Source organism: Cynocephalus volans, chromosome 13 (assembly GCF_027409185.1).
Source record: "Cynocephalus volans isolate mCynVol1 chromosome 13, mCynVol1.pri, whole genome shotgun sequence".
NCBI classification, from domain to species: Eukaryota; Metazoa; Chordata; class Mammalia; order Dermoptera; family Cynocephalidae; genus Cynocephalus; species Cynocephalus volans.
This window is the reverse complement of record NC_084472.1, coordinates 45,362,938-45,386,345: the sequence shown is the minus strand read 5'-3', so window position 1 is coordinate 45,386,345 and position 23,408 is coordinate 45,362,938. Positions and strand designations below refer to the sequence as shown.

The 23,408-nt window shown below is 44.9% G+C and overlaps 1 protein-coding gene across 1 annotated transcript in view; it reads left to right on the top strand.

The window, feature by feature from the left end:
• Positions 1-23,408, top strand: part of MYO5B (myosin VB) — a 211,660-nt gene that overhangs the window by 109,396 nt on the left and 78,856 nt on the right. The window contains exons 14-18 of the mRNA XM_063076684.1: positions 454-537; positions 7,755-7,910; positions 8,821-8,918; positions 12,237-12,323; positions 21,919-22,030. Coding sequence (XP_062932754.1) covers positions 454-537; positions 7,755-7,910; positions 8,821-8,918; positions 12,237-12,323; positions 21,919-22,030 — 537 coding nt within the window. The remainder of the gene's footprint in view (positions 1-453; positions 538-7,754; positions 7,911-8,820; positions 8,919-12,236; positions 12,324-21,918; positions 22,031-23,408) is intronic.

Genomic DNA, 23,408 nt, shown 5'->3' with positions numbered 1-23,408 from the left:
TCCTTTCCTGGTAACTGGTGCATACATGGAATTTTTCTAAATGGATTTCTGTTTGATATGCACTAGCCCTGTGTCTTTCAAATTTTAGTGTGTATGTAAATCCACCTAGAATCTTGTTAAAATGTAAATTCTGATTCAGTGGGTCTGGGGTGTGTCTGAGAAGCTACATTTATTTATAGAGTCCTAAAGAAGCCTTCTATTATGGGTACTCCTTTTTAAGACAATATTTCCTCCACAAAATAAATACTCAGTTCCCTCTGTGTAAATCCTGAACACTTACTGGGTTTGCACTTTAAATAGGAACAGCTGTGGGTTTCCTATCTACTCATAGCTCTTTTCAGAAAATGCCATGTGAATGAGATGAAACTATTCGACTACTCAAGAAGCTCCTGGAGGAACCTGGTTAGGCCAAAGCACTAACTGCTGTTTCTCTTTCCCGTTACTGCACTGCAGGTGGAGTACCTTTCAGATGGTTTTCTGGAAAAAAACAGAGACACAGTGTATGAAGAGCAGATCAACATCCTGAAGGCCAGCAAGGTAGAGCATCAGACATGGGGAATAGAGCAAGAATGTCCACAGCCAGAGCTGGGACAGGGAGTGGCCTGTGTGGGCCCCACCTGGGGAGGGCAAAGACGTTGGGCAGGGCAAAGACGTTGGGCAGGGCAAAGACGTTGGGCAGGGCGAAGATGAAGGGATTTGTTGGTCCTTTCCATCTGAGACCTGTGTATGGCCTGATGGAGGGAAGACAGCAGGGAGTAGTGGTGTGGGGGAGACAACTGGGAAAGATGCCAGCCAGAGGAAGGGCTTTTGGGGGGGTGGGCACAGGAAAGGTGGGTGACAGACGGAGAGTCAGCAGTGAGCATAGTGATGAAAACATTGGTTGTGTCCATCTCCTGCCTGCAGACATAAAATTGTTTAAATCCCTTCATATCCTAGTATCTGTGCTTTTAATTTCTGTTTAGCAGTCTATAAAACCTCTCTACAAGCAAAAACTTAAATCTCACCTTCTATTCCATTGATTTTAAGGGACACTTAAATCTACTACTTTGGAATCTCTTTCCATTATCTCCAGAATTTCACTTATTTCCTTCTCATAAGCATAACAGAAAGATAGCAAATATTGGGCCCATTCTCCAGGTAGAGGAAGCAAGGCACCGATTCACCCAAACCCGTATTAAGCAACTCCCTTGTGAGGCACTGTCCCGAACACACCAGTCTTCATCTAAAGATGAACGAGACTGATTCAACCTTGTAGTTGCTTTTGTCTAAAGGACCCTGCCTAGGCAGGTAAAGACACAGGTGACTGGGAAAGAAAAGGAGGTGGCGGAGGGAGAGGGCTGTGCAGCCAGAGGAAGCATGCGCACTGGCGTCCAATGTGCAGCTGCTGTGGTTGGCGTTAGCCCTTCAGAGGAAACCCAGAGAAGGACTTTCTGGGATTTAGAAGGCTTTCTCTCAGACCACATGATACTGAAGTCACTGCAGGGGCCTGATAACACTGTAGAAATGGCAGATTAATTTCTCCTTGTGATAAGCTTTAGATGAATGCAATAGGGTGAGCTGATAGAATGGAGAATATACACCCAGCAAAATGGGCCCTAGGACATAAAGCCAAGTGAACCCTGTTACATCATGTGGCAACCGAGGGCAAGGGGGTTTAGGGAGGATTTGAATAAGTAGCAGCATGCAGACTGTCCAGGGCAGACCTCTACCATTGTCATCTCTGGAGATCTGGAACATCAGGGAATTATCACTGAGACAAATTGGCTTTGGGTAAATCTGAATATCATTTTGGAGTTCAATGCAAGATTAACTTCTCAGCTCCCCAGGTTTCCACATCTCCAGTCCATGGTGATTAATGTGACTTTTTGCATTTTTCATAAAGGTGGGAGGATAGGAGAGAAGCAACAGGGAAAAAGAGAAGTAAGTGGCTTGAGCACTGGGAGCACCTGTCCTGTCGTGTGTGTCTTAGAATGCAAGAGGCCTGTGAGCTCCTGTAAGTCTGTCAGTGGCCCGTAGAGCTGGGAAACTGTTGTCCTGATAAAAATTTTTCCTTTCAGTAGAAGCACAAATGAGAGGTGTGGGAAAGAGAGGCAAGTATTTTTCATTAAATACAGAGTCTGGTTCTGCCATTATATTGATATTGAGTATCTTAATTTGAGTGACTTACAGGGATTCCAGAATCTACAAAGGAGCATTGCCAGTAAAAATTCTCTTATACTCTCTTTCTGGCAGATCATCTTTTATTAGTAGCTGAGCTTTTTCTCCCTTATTTTATTTAACAAGTTGAAGTATTTGTGTGATATGCAGTGGTAACCAACACATATAATTTAACCTCATGGAACTTAGTCTAGTGGAAAAAACAAATAGTTACTACATATACACAAAGTAAAAAGACACACGTTACCATAGTATACAAATTGTGGCAGTGCTGTGAAGGTCAAGAAGAAGGTGCTGTGGAAAAGAATAATAGGGGTATGTTTGGGCCCCCATGACCACTTGCAGGTTCAATCATTTGCTTGGAAGACACAGAACTCAGGATATAGTTACTCTCGTGGCTATGATTTATTACAGCAAAATAACACAAAGCAAAATCTAAGGACCAAAGTGCATGGGGTAAAATCTAGGGTAGACCAGTCGCAAGCTTCCAAGAGTCTTCTCCCCGTGGAGTTGCGCAGGATACACTTAATTACCCCCAGAAGCGAGTTGTGGCAATACTTGTAAGATGGCTGCCAGGGAATGCAGCCTGAGCCTAGGCATCCAGGGTTTATATTTGGGGTCAGTTACTTAGGTACCCTCTGCTTAGCACTACCCAAAATACCAGACTCCAGAAGGAAAGCAAATATCCAACAACTGTTTATGCAAACATGATTTTAGGCACAGTGAGCCATTCTTATCAGGGAATGATGAAAACCCTCCTGAAACCCAAGTTCCCACATACCAGCCAAGAGTAAACCTTGCAAGCAGACCTGTCTAAGGATAGTAGTCTTAGGCCTGCTATATTAGCTCTTTTTTGTATGCGGTATCATTTTAGATTGGGGATACTGGGTTTTATTAGAAATGAAATAGAGGCTCATAAAAAATTAAAATAGTTTAGAAATATATAAAATAAAATTTCTCTCTCTGATTCCTTGACCCAATCTTTCAATGAGTGCCTATTCTGCAAGTAACCCCATATTGGTACATCTTGTTAAGATCGAAATAATCACATGTATATACCTAGTCTAATTTTTCATCTGTCATTGTATCTTGGCCATCTTTCCACATGAGTACACATCTACTTCTTTTTCTTTTCTAAACAACTGCCAGTAGTTTCCTTTTTCAAATAATGTGGCAGTGAAGCCCTTTATGTATCTTTGCTTACCTGTACAATTATCTCTGAGTAAATTTTTAGAAGTAGAATTAATGGTTCAAAGAGTGCACATATGAAAAGTTTATAAAAGTTGTTAGATCAGAGTGTAAAATAGGTCTGTGATCTATTCTTGAAAGGTAACTGACTCTCCTCTTCCCTACACATCCACCACAATGCTAGCTTTCCCCTTCATCAGCTCATATTTCTAAAGAACAAGTGACCTTGTTGCCACACTCCCTGTCCCAGCGACCCCCATGAGATGCTGTGATGGTGACCAGCAGCCCTCAGGTCAACCAGGAAGGGTTTTTAGGCTAGCAGACCCTAGCAGGAGGAAGGCTAAGAACTCTCCACTCTGAGCCCCTTCCAGCCCACGACAGATGTCACAGATGATCACTAAACCCACAGATGGGCTATCCACAGGCTACAGCTGTAAATCCAGCAGAGATCCTAAGTGTGCTTTTAACCCATTTGGGCAGATGGGCATGTCCATAGCATCTGTCCCTTCAGCATTTTTAAAGTTCATTATTAACTGAGCCTCTATTATTTTCTTTAAAATTTTTAGTTTTCACATTAGTCCTCTGAGGCTTATGTTTCTAACTCCATTTTAAAGATTGAAAAATAAAGACCTAGAAAGATACAAGGTCCCGTGTCATTAAATTAAAATTTTGATGTGCAGTTTTTTTTATTGGTTTTCGTCTCACTAAGCACAGCTAAATCTCAAATCCGGTGTGTAAATTCATAATTTTACTTAAAGTACCTTTATTTTATGGGAGACTGTGAGCTTTTGTTCTTCGTGGGGTATCCCTGATAAGATATGAACAAGTTGTTGTGAATAGGTAAGCAGTATGGAATAGAAGAGTCCCATATACCTACCAGTCAAAGGGATGTTTGAAGAACTCCCACCAAGAAAGTGAAATAAAATGGTGCTAATGAGAATGTAATTAGTAAAGCCAGTTACTCTGCCTAAGAGGTTATAATGTAGCTAATTGCCTTCTCAGCTATCAGAGAGCTATAAATAGAGGCTGAAGTAAAGAAATGCATCTTTAAAACATGACTTAAGGTCATTATCAGACTCATTTGTTTTAAGTACTAGAGGATAGAGGTTTTTCCTTCTCCGTTTTGTTTATTATAAAAAGGAAAATGTTGTCAACCTGGGAGGGAAAGAAAAAAAAAAAACTCAAAAAAAGAACACTTTTCTCTAAGGAGGTTCTGTTCCAGGCCACCACTGTGTGTGGGTCAGAGGGACAAGTGGTAGGTAGAATGTTCATGCCAGTACGTGCAGGGCTGCTGGGGCATCATGGGCAGGTGGTCCTGACCCACCTCCACTCCATCCCAGCAGAAGCCATCTCAGACCAATATGGTCCAGAGACCATCTTGGCCCAAAGCCACCTACCCTGAGCCACAGCAGTCCCTGACGTCCAAGAGTCACTATGGAGTAGCCCCAACAAGGCCCAGGTGCTCTCTCCCCCAATTTCTTTTCTGATTCTTTTGGCTTGACTTCAGCTCTCCAAGGAATGACAAGTATACATGTCCATTGCTTTCCATGGTAATGTTCTCCTTAAAGGTTTCACACACATTCCATTTTGAGCAAATAAGTTTGCTTTTTAAAAAAAAGTTTAGTTTTTTAATTTTTAAATTTATTTTTTATATAGCAGCTTGGTTAATATATAATCAACATATTATAAAACATTTGTTCTTAAATGTACTTGAAATGCTTCCTGTTTAAAATGTTTGTGCTGATAGTTGGACATCTTCTACCAATATTTAGAATAAACGGGTCACAATGTAAGAGAGAACTTTTTAGTTGATAAAACAAATCATCCCCTTTCCAATGCAGGAAAGTCCATGTTTGTCTTCCAAAAGATGAAGTGCAGAGACTTTTTCTGCAAAACCCATTTAAAACCCTTTTAAACAAAATATTTCTTGAAAGTTGGAGAGTATTTCCCCACAGGATACCATTAACCCTGTAAAAGAATTGATTGAAAAGTATTTTTTATTATGTTTACAGCCGTAGTTTCTAAAGATAAGATTCTAGGCAAGAGATCCCAATCAAACTGTTCTTATACTGTGTCTTATTTTAGTTTCATGTGCCTGTCTTAAATGAAGTATCTTTTATATTCTTATAAACACAAGTGAATAGTTGTGATTTCCAAGGTAACAGGTATGTATACAGCTGTAATTGACGTTTTTCTTAAATTGTCAAATACGGTGTTTAGAAGTGTTTTCATGCTTCTCTTAATCCCTTTTCCAATAGATTTGCCTCAGGCTTTTAAAAATCTCTATATAGACGTGAATAGCAAAGAATATCAAAGCTGGTTCCTGTGAACAATTTCAGACAGTGACAAACAGAATTGAGGAAGTGCTGCCTTGAGTGTTTTCGAGTTAGAAGGGCACATTTTTAGAAAGGCCCAGGTGGATGCCATTCCTAGGGCTGCCCTAAGATGGAGTGAAGTGGTTCCACTACTCGTCAGTCAGCTTGTAAGACTCCTTAATAGTGCTAAAATCATAATCGGGTTTAGTCAATGAAAGAAAAAACAACTTTTTCCCCCTCACTCAGAAATGGCTTCTTTTGTTTGAATCCTTTGTCAACTACTTTTCATTGTGACTTAGTTTTTATTTATATAGTCATACCTTGTTTGATTGAGCTTCACAGATATTGCATTCTGTTGTTGTTTTTTTTTTGTTTTTTTGTTTTTCATATTGAAGGTTTATGGCAGCCATGCGTTAAGCAACTGTATTCTTGCCATTATTTTTCTGACATTTTTTAGCAATAAAGTATTTTTTAAATTAAGGTATGCACGTTTGCTACACATAATGCTGTGGCACACTGAATAGACTATAGTATAGTGTAAACATAACTTATATGCACTAAAAAACCGAAAAATTCATGTGACTCACTTTATCGTGATGTTCGCTTTATTGTGGTGTTCTGGAACCAAACTCACAATCTGTCTGAGGTATGTCTGTAGTTGGGACGCTCCTGGGGTAAGGAGGTCCCTGTCTGGCCCAGCTTCTTGGTGGATGGGCCGATGGGGGCAGTTGTTGGTCTCTCTTGCCTTGGTCTTTTGCTGTTGGCTACAGTGCAGGTTTGAACATGGTACCTCTTAGCCTCTCAGTCCTGTCATCAAACTAGATAGATCTCTATGCTTCTGTTTCCTTTTCAGACCAAAAATATAACTTCTTTTAGCATCTATACTTTTACTGCTTAGACAGACTTTTCATGATAAAAATAATAAAACTAAATAGCATTCACATGCTTGTATGCTGTGTTTTTCTATGTGCTTACATGGATTATCTTTAATCCTCTCCTCAGCCCTCATCCTCCATGGAGGGGGAAGGCTGGGAGGTTGTAGGCTCAGCGAATATAGAGCTCAAAGTCTGGCACAGACCTCAGGTGGTTCCTGGGTCCAGGCCCTATAATACTGGGTTCTAGCCACAGCATTGATTTCTCCAAGGGATGATGGCAGAGCAGTGTTCCTGTCAGGCTGAATGTCCTGATGGCTGGGACTCTTTGTCACCAGCACCTTGTCCAAGGCCTCATCTTCACCCTGTTGCAGATGAAGACGTTATCATCTCATTTAGTCCTCGTAACAACTTTGCACAACAGATGCATAGTGTTATCCCCACTACATTGATGAAAAAACCAAAACAAGGCTCAGGGTAAATAGCTATACAAGATCCAATAATAAGTGTAGAGAAATAGAATTTACACAGTTTTATTAGAGCATAGCTACCTCCTAACACACCACAAGGAAATGAAATTTTGCCCATCTTTGTAGGTGAAGGTTAAGAAAGATTATCTGGAAAAGCTGTTTTTTTTTTTTCCTGCCTTTTAAAAATTGAGATATCATTCACATACCATAATATTCACCCTTTTAAAGTGTACAGTTCAGTGGTTTTTAGGAGATTCACCAAGTTGTACAACCATTATCATTATAAACGTGAAAATATTGTCATTACTCCAAAAAGAAACCCTGTAGCCATCAGCAGTCATTTTCCTTCCCCAAGCCCCTGGCAACCGCTAAACTACTTTCTGTTCCCTGGATATTTCATATAAGTGGAATCACAGGCTATGTGGTCTTCTTTTGTGTCTGGCTTCTTTCACTTGGCGTAATGTTTTGAAAGTTCATCCATGTTGTAGCACGGATGAAGATTTGGTTTCTTTATATTGTTGAATAACAACCTGCTGTATGGATATACCGTGTTCTGTTCATCCATTCATCAGTTAATGGACATGTGGGTTTCCACTTTGTGGCTCTTATGAGTAATGCTGCTATGAACAAGTTTTTGCACAGACATATGTCTTCAGTTCTCTTGGGTATGTGTTGGAAAGCTGTTTCGAGAGATTTTAAATAACACAAGGTGCGAGAGATCTTACTTTTGTTTTTCCTGGCATTGTTTCTAGTTCCCACTAGTGGCTGACTTGTTTCATGATGACAAGGACTCTGTTTCTACCACCTCCGCATCTGGGAAGGGATCGTCTTCAAAGATCAACATTCGTTCTGCCAGACCCACCATGAAAGCCTCCAACAAGGAACACAAGAAAACCGTGGGCCACCAGGTCAGCCCCAGGACAGTGGCCAGAAGCTGTGGGCCATGGCACGCATGGCAGCCTGGCATCTCTGTAGATGAAGGAGGATGGCTGCAAGGTCAGAGTGTGGCCACCATACCCTTGGCATCAGCAGCTCTGGCCACCTGGCTCAGTCTTTGTGTCCTTGGGAGAGGGAAACTCCAAAAGCTTCACTAGAGGGAACTAACAGAAGAAAGAGGAGAGGGGATGCCAAGAGCCCCAATCAATACATTAATCCCCATGGTAGCGCCATGCCGAAGGACCCTAGATACCTTATTGGGGAAGCAAGAGGGTCTGGAATCTGCAGGTTGAAGAGGAGGGTTAAGTAAGCCCAGGAATCTGGGGACTGGAAAACAGCTGCTCCTACTGTGTGGGGTCTTGGTGGGCTTTATATCTCCAAAGAGGAGAGAGTGCCTGTTCAAGCTCTGGATACCACCCCCTACTTTTATTTCTCTGTATTTGCCTATTCTGCATATTTAACATAAACACAATGGTTTTCAGGATGCCTGGACACCAGATGTCAAGGCTCCAGGGCCTCGGGTTTAGGAATAACAGGCACCCCGTGCACAGCAGTCAGATCTCTCACAGGGCGTCTGTTTACCTTTCATCTCATTTGATACACAACACTAGGAGTTAGGCACATTATGGGGTGGTGTCTTCCCATTTTGTTTGAGAACCCTGATATGGGAAGGACTTGATTTTGGTCACAGCGCAGTAGAAGTGTCAGAGCTGGACTCTGACCCCAGATCTCTGAATTTCTTCCCCTGTCCTTCCAGAGTACCTATAATAACAACAGCAATAATAGTAATCATCACCACCACCAGTGTATGAGATTTTCTCTATCATGTTATCCACAAAAATGTTAAAAATAACTAACCAAGTGCTGGCTTCTCTCTCCCAGTTCCGCACCTCCTTGCGTCTGCTCATGGAGACCCTGAATGCCACAACGCCACACTATGTCCGCTGCATCAAGCCCAATGACGAGAAGCTCCCCTTCCGGTAAGTGCTTGCTGGATGTGAGCCAGTCCAGCCTCTTGTGCGGCCTTAGAGGGCCAGGCGGAACAGGGGCCTATGGCCTTCACAGCCGGTTTACATGCTGAAGACAGGCTGACAGGTATCTGCCGAGTTGCACCTGTCTGCTGTCCAGGGGATTCAAGTGGATGAGAAATGCACTTCTCCAATCCCATGGGGCTTGCAGTGGTGGCGAGGAATGTGCACACTTTATTCAAATAGAGAACCATTAAATGTAGCCCTGAGTGCATCTGCAGCAGATGTTAAATTCAGGCACAGGAAGATCACTGGAGTAGGTAGGAAAGGATTTTCTTGCATTGAGGAAACTAGACCTCACATGTTGAGGGATAGGACACGTGGATGATCCTATTTTTCACATCCCTTCTACCACTGAGCTTCCAGACTTATCCCCACTTGTTCACCCTTCCCTCACTCCTTAGCCTGCTCTGATCCAACTTCTGCCTCACCACTACCTTGGAACTCTTTCTTCCAATTCTCTCCATGCTCACATGGCTGACCTCACCCAAAGCCATATAACAATGACTCTTAATTATCTTTGTCAATCTTTGGGTTTCTACCAAATTCCAGACCAGTACTTCTACATGTCTGCTAAGCTTCATTGCCCACCTCACTTTCAGTATGTCCAAGACCAGACTCTTCATCCCCCCAACCCCCACAAAATGGTTCCTCTTTATTTGGTCCCTGTTATAGTAAATGGTGTAACCATTTCCTGATTCCTGTCCACCCACCAGACCTCATGTCCCACACTTAGAAGGCTGAGAGTCACTCTAGACAAACGCTATCCAATAGAACCTTCTGTGATGATGGAGATGTTCTGTAATCTGCATTGTCCAACATGGTAGCTACATATGTGGCTACTGAGTGCCTGAAATGTGGCTAGTGTGATTGAGGAATTGAATTTGTAATTTTATTTTGTTTAATTCATTTCAAATACCCACAGGTGGCTGCTATATTGTACAGCAGAACCCTTGATTCTTCCTTCTCCCTTATTCTCCAGTGTCTAATCATTATCAAAGCCCTTGTAGTTGACTTGAAAGTGTCTCACATTGGTCTCCCTTTCCTCTTCCTTCTGCTGTCACCTGTTTCAGTTGCTCCTCATTTCTTGCCTGGAATCCTGCCCTAAGCCTTTAAAACAGCCTCTCCCTTACCTCTGCAGCTTCTTGCATTACTCTAGCCCTTCACACATGCTAATCCCTCTGGCCAGAGGTGTGTTTTTAAATTTTTTAGGCACTTTATTCCCATCTTTCCTCCCCATAATTTCCTTTTTGGTCCTAGTATAATTTCTTTCTGTGAAATAATTTATTTTCAGTCTGACTCTCAGACTGCATATCTGAACTGCCTTCTATGGTTCCTATCGTGTAATAATGCTTGACTTCCACTCAGATGGGCCTTGTAGTAGGAAAAGGTCAGGCAGAAAATATGAGGAAGTCTTCTTTGAAGTGTACTGATTGTTCAGTCTTTTACTTCTTCCACGTTTCTGGGACATGCTTAGGAGTCCCCCTCTGTGGCATCTGTTTATCAGCTGCCTGCAAAGAAATGAGGCTGTTAGGAGAACAGCATTTGTGAAAGGCTGAGTGTGTGTGCAGGGCCCAGGAAAGAAGAGGCGAGGGCTCAGTTCTGGTTCTGCCCCAGCTGGCTGCGACCTTGGGTGGTTCGTTCATCGGAGCCTGGTACCTGCCATGTGCCAGACACTCTGCTGGGCCTCCCATTGCTTCCCCACTGCCAAGAGCCCACAGAGTCCAGGCAACCCCAGGGACACCCTCTGCCAAGCGCCACATGCTTGATGGACTTCTGGGTCCCAGGCCCATGTGGCACCCAGCATAAGAGAGTGATGTGGGCTAGGGGTTTGAGCAGGTCATACAGAGAGATGGAAAGACAGACAGGGGATCTCAGGTAAAGAGATGTGACTCTGAGGGTGGCAGACTCTAGGCCAGATCCATCCTGCAGAGTTCTGGAATCCCAGGTAGGTCAGGCTGCTGGGAAAAACAGCTGGAGTTGTCAGGGAGAGTGACAGGGTGGTGAGAGATTGCCACGGGCTGACGAAGCCCCTGTCTTCCTTTATCCAGCAAGGCGAGTGGGCTGCCCAACTGCCTAGCCAAGGTTTGTGCCAAAGCTGCTATAATCTCACGGGCCTGTGGTTGTAAGCCAGGGAAGTCTTTCACCTCCTAGCCTGGAAGGCAGAAGATGTGCAGCCCTTGGCTTCAGTTGAGCTGCGGGATGACAGGGAGCATTTGTTCCTCATCCCTTCTCATGGAGAGGGACGGTATTCTTAGCAGATTTTAAACAGTGATTGATTCTTGGTCAACTTAGTTCTTTCTCCTTGAAGACACTCTGATCACCTCAGCCATCCTGACATCTTCCCTCCTTGTGGCACTCTTACCACATTTGTTACATACTGTCGTATAGTATTCTACTTCTGTACACTCTCCTTTCCAAGAGTGGGTACTCAGAAAGCTGGAGCAACTTCTGACTTTTCATTTATTCTACGGTGTTACACTCAATATATGTGCTTGAATAAATACTAGATTTTCAGTGCTAGACTTAACATTGTAGGGCATGTGAGTGGTTGAAGACAGTGCACATTTCTCTAAAGACAGAAAACTAAAGTTTTTCATCTATAAGTTTCTTAACTGAACAGCCACCATAATCATAGCTAACCATATGTGTGCCCTTATGTTATGCCAGGAGCTGTTCTAATTGCTTTCATGGGCTGTTACATTTCATCTTCACACTAATCCTACTATAAAATGGTTACTATTGTTATCGCCATTTTATACATGAGGATACTGAGGCCCAAGGAGGTTAAGTTACTTGCCTCAAATTATACATGTAGTTGGTAAGTGGCCACGTCATGATTCAAACCCAGGTCTGCCTGGCCTGAAACTCCCCCTTTTAACCCCTAAGTTGCATAATGGTGCCACATACTTTGGACATTGAATTAAGTAAGACACATGCCCGTGTGGTTGGAAATAATAAAGGCAGGCTCTGGAGAAGAGATGGGAATAAATCTTGGAGGCAGGCAGGATCCAGGTAGGCAAAGAAGAGGGGTGTCCCACGTGAGCATAAGAATATGCACAAAAGCTCAAGCACAGAACTCAAATGCTGAAGTAGCTCACGCACCTGCCAGTGAGTGTCTTTTAGTCTGTGCTTAACCTGACCTCGAGCACAGGGGTGCATGACGATCTGTCCCTCATGTGCTGCAGGAGGCAGTGTTCTTCCCTTTTCTACTGTTCCCTTTCTTCCTGGCCAGTATGGCCACTCATCAGTTGTCTTGTTCTTTGGCAGCTTTGACCCAAAGAGAGCAGTGCAGCAGCTCAGAGCCTGCGGGGTGTTGGAGACGATCCGCATCAGCGCCGCCGGCTACCCATCCAGGTAACGTGCCCACCAGCCGTACCCTCCTGGGGTTGCCATAGAGCAGCCAGGACGTGGTCCCCCAGGGAGCTCTCTTATGTGCTCTTAGCCAGAAACAGATCCTCCAAAAGTGTTCCCAAACTGAGGCCCCAAGCAGGATGCCAACAGAAATAAAAATTTGACCTGAAAAGAATAGGAGTTAACGATATTGACCTCTTGGGCAGCTCTTCACGTTTCAAACTTGCGTTGTCCTGAGTGATGAGCTAGCTAGAGTTGCAAAGAGGATTTCTCCTTTACTTAACTCCTACCTTGTCCACTTTACCTTGTTTTCCATTGTTTTTATGGTAAAATACGTATAACATAAAATGAACCATTTTTAAGGTACAGTTTAGTGGTATTAAGTGCATTCACGTTGTTGTGCAGCCATCACCACCAGCAATTTCCAGAACTCTTTTCATCTTGCAAAACTGAAACTGTCTCCATTAAACGATAATTCCCCATTGCCATCCCCCCAGCCCCTGGCAACCACTATTCTACTTTCTCTCTTTGTGAATTTTATGAATCTAGGGACCTCATGTAAGTAGCATCATACAGTATTTATCCTTTTGTGACAAGCTTATTTGTTAGCCTGATGTCCTCAAGTTTCATTTCTGTGGTAGTGTGTGTCAGAATCTCCTTCCTTTTTAAGGCTGAATAAGATTCCCTTGTATGCATGTATCACATTTTGCTTATTCATTCATCCATCAATGGACCCCTTTAACTTTTAATATAGAATCACATCTGTGGTGGAAATATAATTTCTTTGAGTTAAAAAATAACTACTGTGCTCCGATTTGCATTGTGGATGTGCCGCTGAACCACTCCAGAGTTCATTAAAGCTGCGCCAAGACTGTGGATCCCCTCTAGACACTCTCCTGAAGGAGGGGTGGATGGTGACCCCCACTGGCTCTGATGAATCACACTGTGTACCAGTGTCACATGGGCCAGCCATCTTCTGGAGTTAACTGGGGTTAAGCTGAGCTGTGGAGCAGCCCAGAGCCTGTGATGCTTCCCACTGGGACCCTCTGTCCTAAAAGTTCCTTGTGTGTCAGGAGGTGGAAGGAGCCAGAAGTGGGGATGAGGGATGTGGTACAGGCCTCCCCGCCTTCTCTCTACCTGGCACTCTCCCACTGCAGAGGAGCAACCATTCCATACACGGTGCTCAATTACTCATAAACAATTCACAAATGTTAGGCCTGGAAGGAAGTTGCTGATGGAATTAGGAATTTGCATTTGACCTGGACAGTACATGACTATCAGTAATCTGCAACACCCAGGCAGCTTTTCAAAATGCAGCAGGTTCAAGCACTCTAGCCAGGCCGCAGGCCATTATTCTTCGCTTTTCAACCACATCTCTCCCTGCGTAGGAAAAAAGAGAGGGGGTGTCCTAGGGCCCCCTCTTATTTTCTGACCTTAGGGTCTGAACCAAATAGCTAACAACTCTGCTGTTAATGAGGTGGACCAAGCTCATCCTTCCTAAGGGAAGGCTGGGCATTCCTTTTCCCAGTCTGCCCTGCAGTGTCCAGTTTCTGCCTTTTGGTTGAGGGGATGGGGCTCAGGCCACAGGTGCGGTAGTTCAGTTCTGAGTTCAAACCACTTATGTCTCACCAATTAGACTGCCTTTCAGCACCTGCTCCAAGCACACAGTTCAGATCAGACATATCTTCGTTCAGTTTAAAAACTAAAGAGGACCTTAGGGAGCTGCTCAGCTACTAATTTTTAATCTGTGTTCTCTGAGCAGCCGGCTCCACTCTTGCTCCTGGCTCTTGAATCTGCTGGACTCCCAAGAGAGAGCTCACCTATCCAAAATTTTTTAGTCCACTGTTTCTCAAAATTATGCACTGCAACCCATTAGTGAGTCAGGAAATCAGTTTTAATGGGTTGTGACCAAAATATTGTTTTTTTTAATGTAATTATTTGGGATGGAAAATATAAGAGGTCAGTCTGTGGGAGAAAGGATATTGTGGCGTGACCGCATTTCAGTGTTACACCTAGGTATGGGTGCATCATGGTGTAAAATGTCCTTTCACAAATAAAACCCAGACAAAGAAGTGGGCTGCATGGGTCAACAGCTGGCTGGTGGTTGCGTTAGGTTTAGGACCACCCTCCTCTGCTCCTGCTATATCATTGTTGCCACCAGATATCCTGCTGTTCATGTCAGTGCAGTGTTGCCCTCCAAGCAATGGTTTATCAGAGTGGGTGGGGTGGGATCCTGAGAGACTGCCCTCTAGGGCTGGGCCTAGACCTGGGACTTGGTCTAGAACTGCTTGCTTTCTCTCCAGCTTGTGAGTAAGAGTCCACACTGCAGAACTGCAGCTGGGTGAGAGCCAAGCAAGCCTGGCAGTAGAACCTTGGGCTTTGAAATCGGGCCTGGATTTAAGTGTCAGCTCCCATACTTCTTGGCCAGGTGACCTTGGGCAAGTAAATCAATCTCTGAGCCTGGGTTTCCTTATCGTTAAGTAAAGTGATCATAGTTACTTCATAGGTTGTGGGAATAAGATTATGTACCTAAAGTCCTCAGCACGGTGCCAGGCACTTAAGCATTTAATAAAATATTTATTACTCATCCAGATACAAGCAAAAAGTTGCCTCCCTATGGATGTAATGATCTGGGTAGAACATGTTCATACCAGCAATTTCTAGCTTTGTTTTTGTGAAATCCCAGTGTGTCTGGTCACTTCAAAAGAGCATTCTGAAATTCCCAAAACTCTCCAAGCAGCTGCAAAGGTTAGTTTACAAATTATGTAAAGAAGTCTGTCAAGACAAACTGGAGCTAAAGTGTGCCATGTTAAACCATTCAGGATCACTGTGCAGGAAACAGGGATCACAGTCCTCACAGCTGTGCCAGTGCTGGCTGGCGCAGAGGCCTGGAGGTGAGCAGAGACACGCGAGGGGCTCATCTTGGTATATAATGTAAAACTGGTGCTAACAGCAGGCTTGCCATATGGGAAGTGTGGACATCAGGACCAAGTCAAGCCAGGGGAGAAGAAACAAGGGAAATATGTGACAAGGAGATATCTTAAGGCAGGTGGATCCTTAGGGACCCATCTCAATATATAAAGAGCCACTGTTTCACCAAGAACTTTCTAGAAGAATGGGTTGTTCAGTAGTAGGACAAGTGCCTTGCAGACAGTGTCACGACACTCCAAGGTGTCTAGGGTGTCTCCTTGGAGAATGTCAGAGAAGGGCTAGAATCCCATGGGTGTGACATGGGAAACTGTAGACAGTGCTGAGGCAAGGTCTGTGCACATCTCTGCCACCTCCTATTCACCAACTGAGCTTGCTCGCAGCCTCGCTGTGTGAAATCGGAGTGACAGTTGCACCACCAATGTTCCTGCTGGTTTCGCTGTCTCAGTACGAGACGATCTGGCTTAGAGGTGGAAGAGCAGGGAGAGGGTTTTACTTCTGGGGTCTCACATGAGCTTTATGGAGGGTGAGAACTGTTTCTCACCATCATGGTCCCCTTCTCTGCTGTAAGTTTTTCTCATTCACGTCTCATCCTGCATCGAGCTGTGTGCCAGCTGACACGAGGGAATTAAAGACGTAAGTCACTGCCCCTGCCCACGAGGAGCTCACAGTCTAGAAGTGACACATGCTTGAAGCAGTTAGGGTACAGCATAGAACCAGATGCAAGGTTGTAGTGCAGGTGGGGGAGGCAGCAGCAGGATATTGCCAGCCAGGGAGTGGTATGATGTATGGGGATGGGAGCCACGGTAAGTTAAAGAGGGCTTCCCTGCCAGCTGGGTGCCCTGTTCCTACTGCCCAGTTCCCTGGTCGTAGCATGCTGGGGGACCAGGTGGCTTTTGGCCTCCTCCAGGCCACCTCTTCCTTGGTAGCTAGATGATGCATTCCCTCCAGGTCTTGAGACCCATATGGAAAACATCTTCACCAGCTGTGAGCTCCATCTGGCCACAGTTCAGAGTTGCCAGCCAAGTCCAGGTGCCCGTGACCTGCTGGCCTCTTACAGGGAAGCTGATGGACGTCTGTTCCTGCATCCTAATTGTTTCAGACTTGTTTCCTAGCAGATAATTACAAGTGTAACTGTACCTTTTGCTTTTGTAATTATAGGTAGTGCAGAAAGTGTAGGGAAGGGAGCAAAGAGTTTATTTCTGTTATAACAGGAAGTGTTTCCTAATGCTGTGATTTAAGTGCATGAGCTTAGACCCAGAACACTAACACTTCCGTAGCCACCTTACATCTGTCACCCTAGCAGATTCTGTTACAGGGTCCAAGAGAGGATTTCCTCCTCAAACTGCCATTTTGAAAAGAGATGCCATGGTTTTGTGGTGCTTTCATTAGTACTGGGGTGTGGTGAAATCATCTCTACCATTTCTTTTAGATCCTAATCCCCTTTCATCCTCTTGGCACTACCAAGCCACAGCACCCAGGATGGCGTGTATTTGGAAGTTGAGTGGTGAGAGGGCAAGGCTGTGGGACAGAGCTACCCCACCTGTCATCTTTTGACTCAGCACCATCACTTATTCTCTGTATCTGCTGATCACAATAACCATTTAGAGTGACCTCACTAGGCTGACCCACCTAGTCCTGACTGGAGAAGCCCTGAAGGACTCTTTACCATTTCCTAAGGAGATCTTGGGATCACCCATCATGACAGCTTTAGGAGTTCATCTTTGTGGCCTGATGTCATAGAGGTTGTGTGACTTAGAGCCTCATAACATGGTCATACTGGAGAGACTCTCGGGGTTTATCTAATGCAGCCGATCACCTCCTGAAGAAACATTCCCAAGAGAGGAGAGGGACAAGTGCCACAACTTGGGCAGATCCACCCATCTGTTCATGCTGGTCCATTGGAGATCTCTCGGGCCAGTATGTTTTTCTGTAGAACATTCCCACATGCACGTGGTTAAATCCAGGCCAATGTTAGGCTCCAGATGGATGCTCAGTCAACCAAAACAGCACCCCGAGCTACCGCGTTTCCTGGACATTCACAGCAGCTGTGTTTCTCACTCACTATCTTGAAGCCTGAGGAGCTTATTACAAAGAAGCATCTTTCCAGACTGGTGGGCTCTGCTGAATGCCTGCCCTGGCTAATCCCGTATCGACTTTGCCTACTGCCTGTGATCTCCCATGATTACCAGGAGGCAGTCACAAGTTCTGTGTTTTTCCTGCACACCCAACGGTGACTACTTAACCATGTCAGGGCATCTGCTCTCCAGCAGGTGAGACACACAGGAGGTGAAGAAGGCCCTTATTCCAGAGGAAGCATGACATTGAAGTCCAGGATGCTCAGCCAGGCCCCCAACATGCGAGTCAGAATCCAGGGAGAAGCAGGGCTGAGTAGGAATTGCATCCCTGCCGTCACTAAGACTCCATAGAGCATGGTTGGGGCCTGGTCACAGACTTGGGATGGAGGCTCTTCTCCCACCACTGATATGGAATGGAATGGAATGGAATGGAATGGGATAGATGAGCAGCCAGGCCCAGGATTAGATTGAAAGTCACCTCTTGGCCAACTGAGCCACAGCCATACCAAAAGTGAGGAGGACGTCTCCCGGGCCGCCTGATGAGGGCAGGAACTGCAGGGAAGGTGTCATACTGTGGGATGGATGGCAGTCATGCTTGTTCTCAGGAAGGTTTCCTGGACTAAAACTGTGTTTTGCAGTAAACATTTTGCAAATGTTTAGGAGCATATTTTGATACCTCAGTTGATGGGGTGAGGGTTAATGGTCCAAAGATGCTACGTGTTCTGAGTTGTATAGGACTGTCCCACACTGAAGAATTGCTGCCCAACACCAACAGTGCCCTCCTTGAGAAACCCTGGCAGGAAAGTTCAACTTTGGGGTTCCAACCATTTTAATGGTCAGAAAAATACCAATTTTTGGAAACTGGGTATAAAGACACCATGATGATAGGTGCTGGGAGACTTAAACATGTATCAGAGAGAGGCCAGGGCCAACGGAGGTGTGAGCGTGAATCTAGGGTCAGAACTAGCCCATGTCTGTAATACACAGCAGGAAGCTCTGACCCCCAGTAGACGAGGAATAGCTAAAATGCTGTGGGAGGGAGCGATTCTGTCATGGGAAATCCCAAACGGTCCTGAGGTCCTAATGAGTGGTCTTTCCCAACTCTTACATGATTGCATTGGACCTACATCCACTGGTTCGCACCAAATAAGAAAGTCCTGTTAAGTTCTACTTTGGAAAAAGAATCATGTATCCTTTTTAGCTTTGCTGTGAAAGTTTTTCTATTGGAGGTGAAGAGAGTCTTTCCTGTAAGGGTTTTATCTCTGAATGAACAGAGGACCACAGAAAGGGGAATCCACGTTTGATTCTGGGCCCTGTGGTGAATGTTGCCTGTATGCCCAGACCCCATAGCGGCCGTGTGCCCCTTTTGGTACCTCCTGAGGGGTGCCCACCCAAGCCCTGTCCCAAAGCCACAGTGCTTTCATAGTGCACGGCTTGCCCTTGCACAGAACCCAGGTCCTCCTCTCCTTCAGCTTCACCGCACGTCCTCTCCTGGGGGCAGGTGTGTTCCAAGCACAAATTTGTAAGAAAAGGGGAGGTGAGGATTGGACAGGAAGGGAGAGCAGTTTAGCTCTTGGCAAGCTTTGTGGCTTTCCACACCCTCCACGGCATGAAGTCACTGGCTGCTAGAGCCTGAGAGACACTTGGGTGAAGTGGCTGATGTCATCTCTGTTTTACAGATAGCACAGGTGAGGCATCCAGGCTGGGACTTACAACAGTCACTGCTGAATAGCGTCAGAGCCAGGCTTCTGTACTTCCGTGCTCCAAGATCCTTCCATGCTGGCCTTGGTGTCTTCACAGTCCTAGCTTTCTCTCACAATTTCCGTGATTTATAGATCTGTCAGCAGTATGAGGTTTTCAAATGAGAAGCATTTAAGGCTTTTAGCCTAGCTAAATGCTGCTTTGATTATTTCCCCAGTGAAATTGCAAACTCATAAGGAGAAATAAGAGAAGTGAGCACACAAATAACCACAAGGCAGAAAGTTGAAGTGGCCTCAAAGTCACACAGAAAGCGCTGAGCAGCTTTAAAGGGAGAGCCCCCCACCTCCAGCCCCACCCCCATCCCCACTGGGTGCGTCAGTGAAGATTGCATGACTAGGAGGAGAAAGGGGACACAGACTTTATGAGGCCCTTTTGCATGTGCATTATTCCATTTGATTTTTGACCAAATCCATCTTGCTTTATATGGAAATATCAGTAGAGAGAATGGTCTATATTTAAAACTCAGGGGGCGGGACAGAGCATGGAGAAAACCCTGTGTTTGCGTGTGTTAAAAAACAAAATATGTATCTGATCTGCAGCTTGTCAACTCTGGCTCTCTTTTCCCCAGGGCTCAGTATTGAGTCATTCAAGCATTGGTCAGGGCTTCAGGTTTTCCTGACATTTATTGTACATGATTGAAATAATTAAAGAAGCATTTAGTTGGGCAAATAACCTTAAATGTTTCCATCCTTAAAGTTTCCTATTAGAGATTGCCAGTAATTCAGTGGTTGGGTCCCCAGGCCCTCCACACTGGAGGAGCAGGAAAGCTTCTAATTGAGTGAAGGGCAAGAGCCAGGTGCCCTTTCCCAGGCCATGAACAGAGGCTTTGAGGGCTCTAAGTGCCTTCTGCCCTCTCTCCTGAAGGGGAGCCACACAGACTGTAAGCCTGTTGAGCTGGCCCTTGTGAAGGCCCAGTGGGCTCTGAGCAGAATGCACAGTCTCATTCCCCTGCGCCACTGCATCTGTGACAGACAGAACCAATTAAAAATAGGGGCTAGAGACAAAGTAGATTAGTGGTTGCCAGGGTCTGCAAAGAGTGGAGAAGGGGGTGTGACTACTGATGGGTATGGGGTTTCCTTTTGGGGTGATGAAAATGTCCTGGAATTCAATACTGGGGATGGTTGTTCAACTTTGCAAATATATTAGAAACTACTAAATTGAACACTTTAAAGGGGTGAATTTTATGGTATGTGAGTTATATCTCAGTATTCATAAAGCTGTTATTTAAAAAAATAAAAAGTAAGGAACAACCTCTAACCACTCATTTTACACCACGTAAACAAGATAAGATGGAAAAATATCATTTTATTCGCTCTTACACTACTCACCCCTTCTGTAAGCACCATAGCTATGTTAGAAATTTTCCACCAAACCAAGAGAAGGGTTTATGAAGGAGCACTGGGGTGGGGGGAGGGCAAGGAGCTCAGTCTGCATTTTCCTTCACATCCAGGAAACTACAGTGAGCGACCTGGGAGTGGGAAGGCCTCTCAGGAACCCGAGGCGCTCACTGTTGTAAGACTGTGGAGCTCCAGGAGAAACCTGAAAGAAGCTACTTCCTAAGCATAGGGTGTCCCACCACCCATCAGTGGTTCCTGATATTCCACAGTACTCATTTCTTTGGATAAAATTACCAAAGGACCACCTTTGAAGTGAATGTGCTCCAGGAGGAAGGATACAATTCCTTTACTCTCCATTAATACCTCAGAATGAGTGATTTTATCTGAGTAGCTGGACAGTCACTTGGCAAGGCCGCAGAAAGACACGGGTGTAGAGTCAATGCAGCACGTAGATGATTTCCCAGTGAGTGGTGCAGATGCACGTGCACCTGAGGTCAGGGTGGAGTGCCAGCTGGGGCTGGTTGTATACCCCAACCAAGGACACAGAAAAACCGGGGGTAGCCTGAGTTGGCCTTCAGGGGGATTTAGATTGAAAATTTAAAGTCTTTTTAGGGCAGGGATTTTGCTGAATCACAGTACTTGATGACATGAGGAGGTTGTAAGCATCTTCTGAAAACTGAGGTAAGAGTCAGGGAGTGTCAGGAGAATGGGTATGTATGTGAACTGAGGCAGCTTTAATGAGAAAGGGGGCAGACCCTGCCCCCAAAACAGTGAATTTGTTCATGGAAAAAATTTCTTTTAAGTAGAGATCTCTTAGCCAAGGGATAAACTTAAGGCCCTCTTAAAGGTTACTTTCCAAAGCATGTCAGAACAGCACTCACTTATATAGGTAGTGTGATTGTAAGTGCTCTTTTGTTTTGTGAGTTGCTGGACATTTTCTTTTCCGTGGGCCTGTATTACGTGAATGATTGAAAAAAAAAAATCATAAACAATCTTTGGGGAGAAAAATGTTTCCTTCTAAACTGTAGCAAAATATAAACAGTGTTATCTCTAGGGGTTAGGATATGGCTACTTGTGATTTGCTAATGTATACTTTTCTGCATTTAAAAAAAAATTATAGTGAGTAGTATTAGTTCTGTAAGAAGAAAACCAACATTTAAAGACAAAGCTGCATTCCATACAAGGCACTTCCTCCTTCAGCAGAGAAGTGGAGCTCCCCGTGCTTGGGCAGAAACCCCTGTTCAGTCCTCCCTGAAGTGCTTCCTAACCCACCTTTTCCTCAGGCCTCAGCCACAACTCCAGAAATAAACTCCACAGGGAGATTCTTGGAGGGCATTGGGGAGCACAAAACTCCTCTGGGACTATTTTTCTGGCTCTGGGAATGAGTTTGGGCCATAGTATTGACCCTGTGGGGCACTGTCTGAGGGTCACCATGGCCCCTGTGTGGCCAAGAGGCAGGTCGTGTCACCTGATGCACCTCTGCTTTCCCTTCAGGTGGGCCTACCATGACTTCTTCAACCGGTATCGGGTGCTGATCAAGAAGAGAGAGCTTGCCAACACAGACAGAAAGGCCACCTGCAAGTCTGTCCTGGAGAGGCTCATCAAGGTGAGCTGGGCAGCCCAGGCCCCAGGAAGGCTTGGCCAGAAGGCCCTGAGAATGGAGGTGGGGGGGGTGCTGTGCTCCACATTTTTTGTTTTATTAAATTTATTTTTTAATTGACATGTATTGGGTGTATATACTTATGGGGTACGGAGTTATATTTCAATGCATGTATACAATGTGTAATGATCAAATCAGGGTAATTAACATATTCATCATTTTAAAAACCTGTCATTTCTTTGTTATGAGAGCATTTGAGCACCTCCCTTCCAGCCATTTGAGAACATACAATAAATTGCTGTTAGTTATAGATGCCTAGCACTATGTAGACCAGTAGAACTTATTTTTCCAATCTAGCTGCATTTTTGTATCCATTAACCAACCTTTCCCTATCTCCCCACCCCCATGTCCACATTTTAACATCTTATTTTTCATGGGTGAGCAAAATCTGTGTTCAAGGTCAACTGATTTCGGTTGACATGGGAAGACAGGAGGCTTCCCCTTACAGTTACCAGGAGCTGGCCTCTTGGTATATGCAGTCAAGGCCTGCAAGTAGCTCTTTCTACCATGTGGTGGCTTTCTCCTTCATCTGGCGTCATAGCTTCACTCTTGCCTCCTTTCCCTGGGTTTCTACAATGTTACTAGCAGAACCACCACTTCCCTAACAGAGAATACGCTAGAGGGGACCCAGGTCAGACTGGCTGAGTCAGCTTCCGCCCATGCTATGATCCCGATCAGCTAACAGAACCATTGCCACTGCCTGGAGCCTGCCTCCCTATAACCTTGAGCCTCTGCACCCTGCCTGGCACAGCCACCTCTCTCTCCACTGATGAGGAACATGCCTGCTTCTCAGTGCCCAGCTTCAGTGCCAACTCTGCCCTCTGATTTCCCTGGTCCAGCACTTGCCTGTAGCACTTTGTGTCACTCTTAGAGCCCGTAGCATGCTGTCCTGTGTTTCAGATATGTGCATCTTTCCTTACAGAGGACAGTGTCTGCATTGTGTCTTTGCATTATGAGCACTGAGTTTAACACACACAGAGAACCTACCAGACATTTGTGGAATGAATGAACAAGTGACTTGCCTAAAGAAATATCATAGGAATACATGCTGTTTTCTCTGCCTGAAGTGCTTTTTTCCTCTTTCACCTGCTTGACCTAGTTGTACTTTCATTTCAAACTTAGCTCTAAAATACTTTCTGGTCTGTGAAACCTATTTCCAGCCTCTCAGATGGAGTTAGCTACTCTATCTTATATGGACCAACAGTGCTCAACTCCTCTCTTGCCTCATTGTGTTTATTCCCTTGTGTTGTAATTGAGGCTTGGTTTGTCTTCTCACCAGACTGCAAACATGGCAAGGATCTTATTGTGGCTGTGTTCCTAGCAC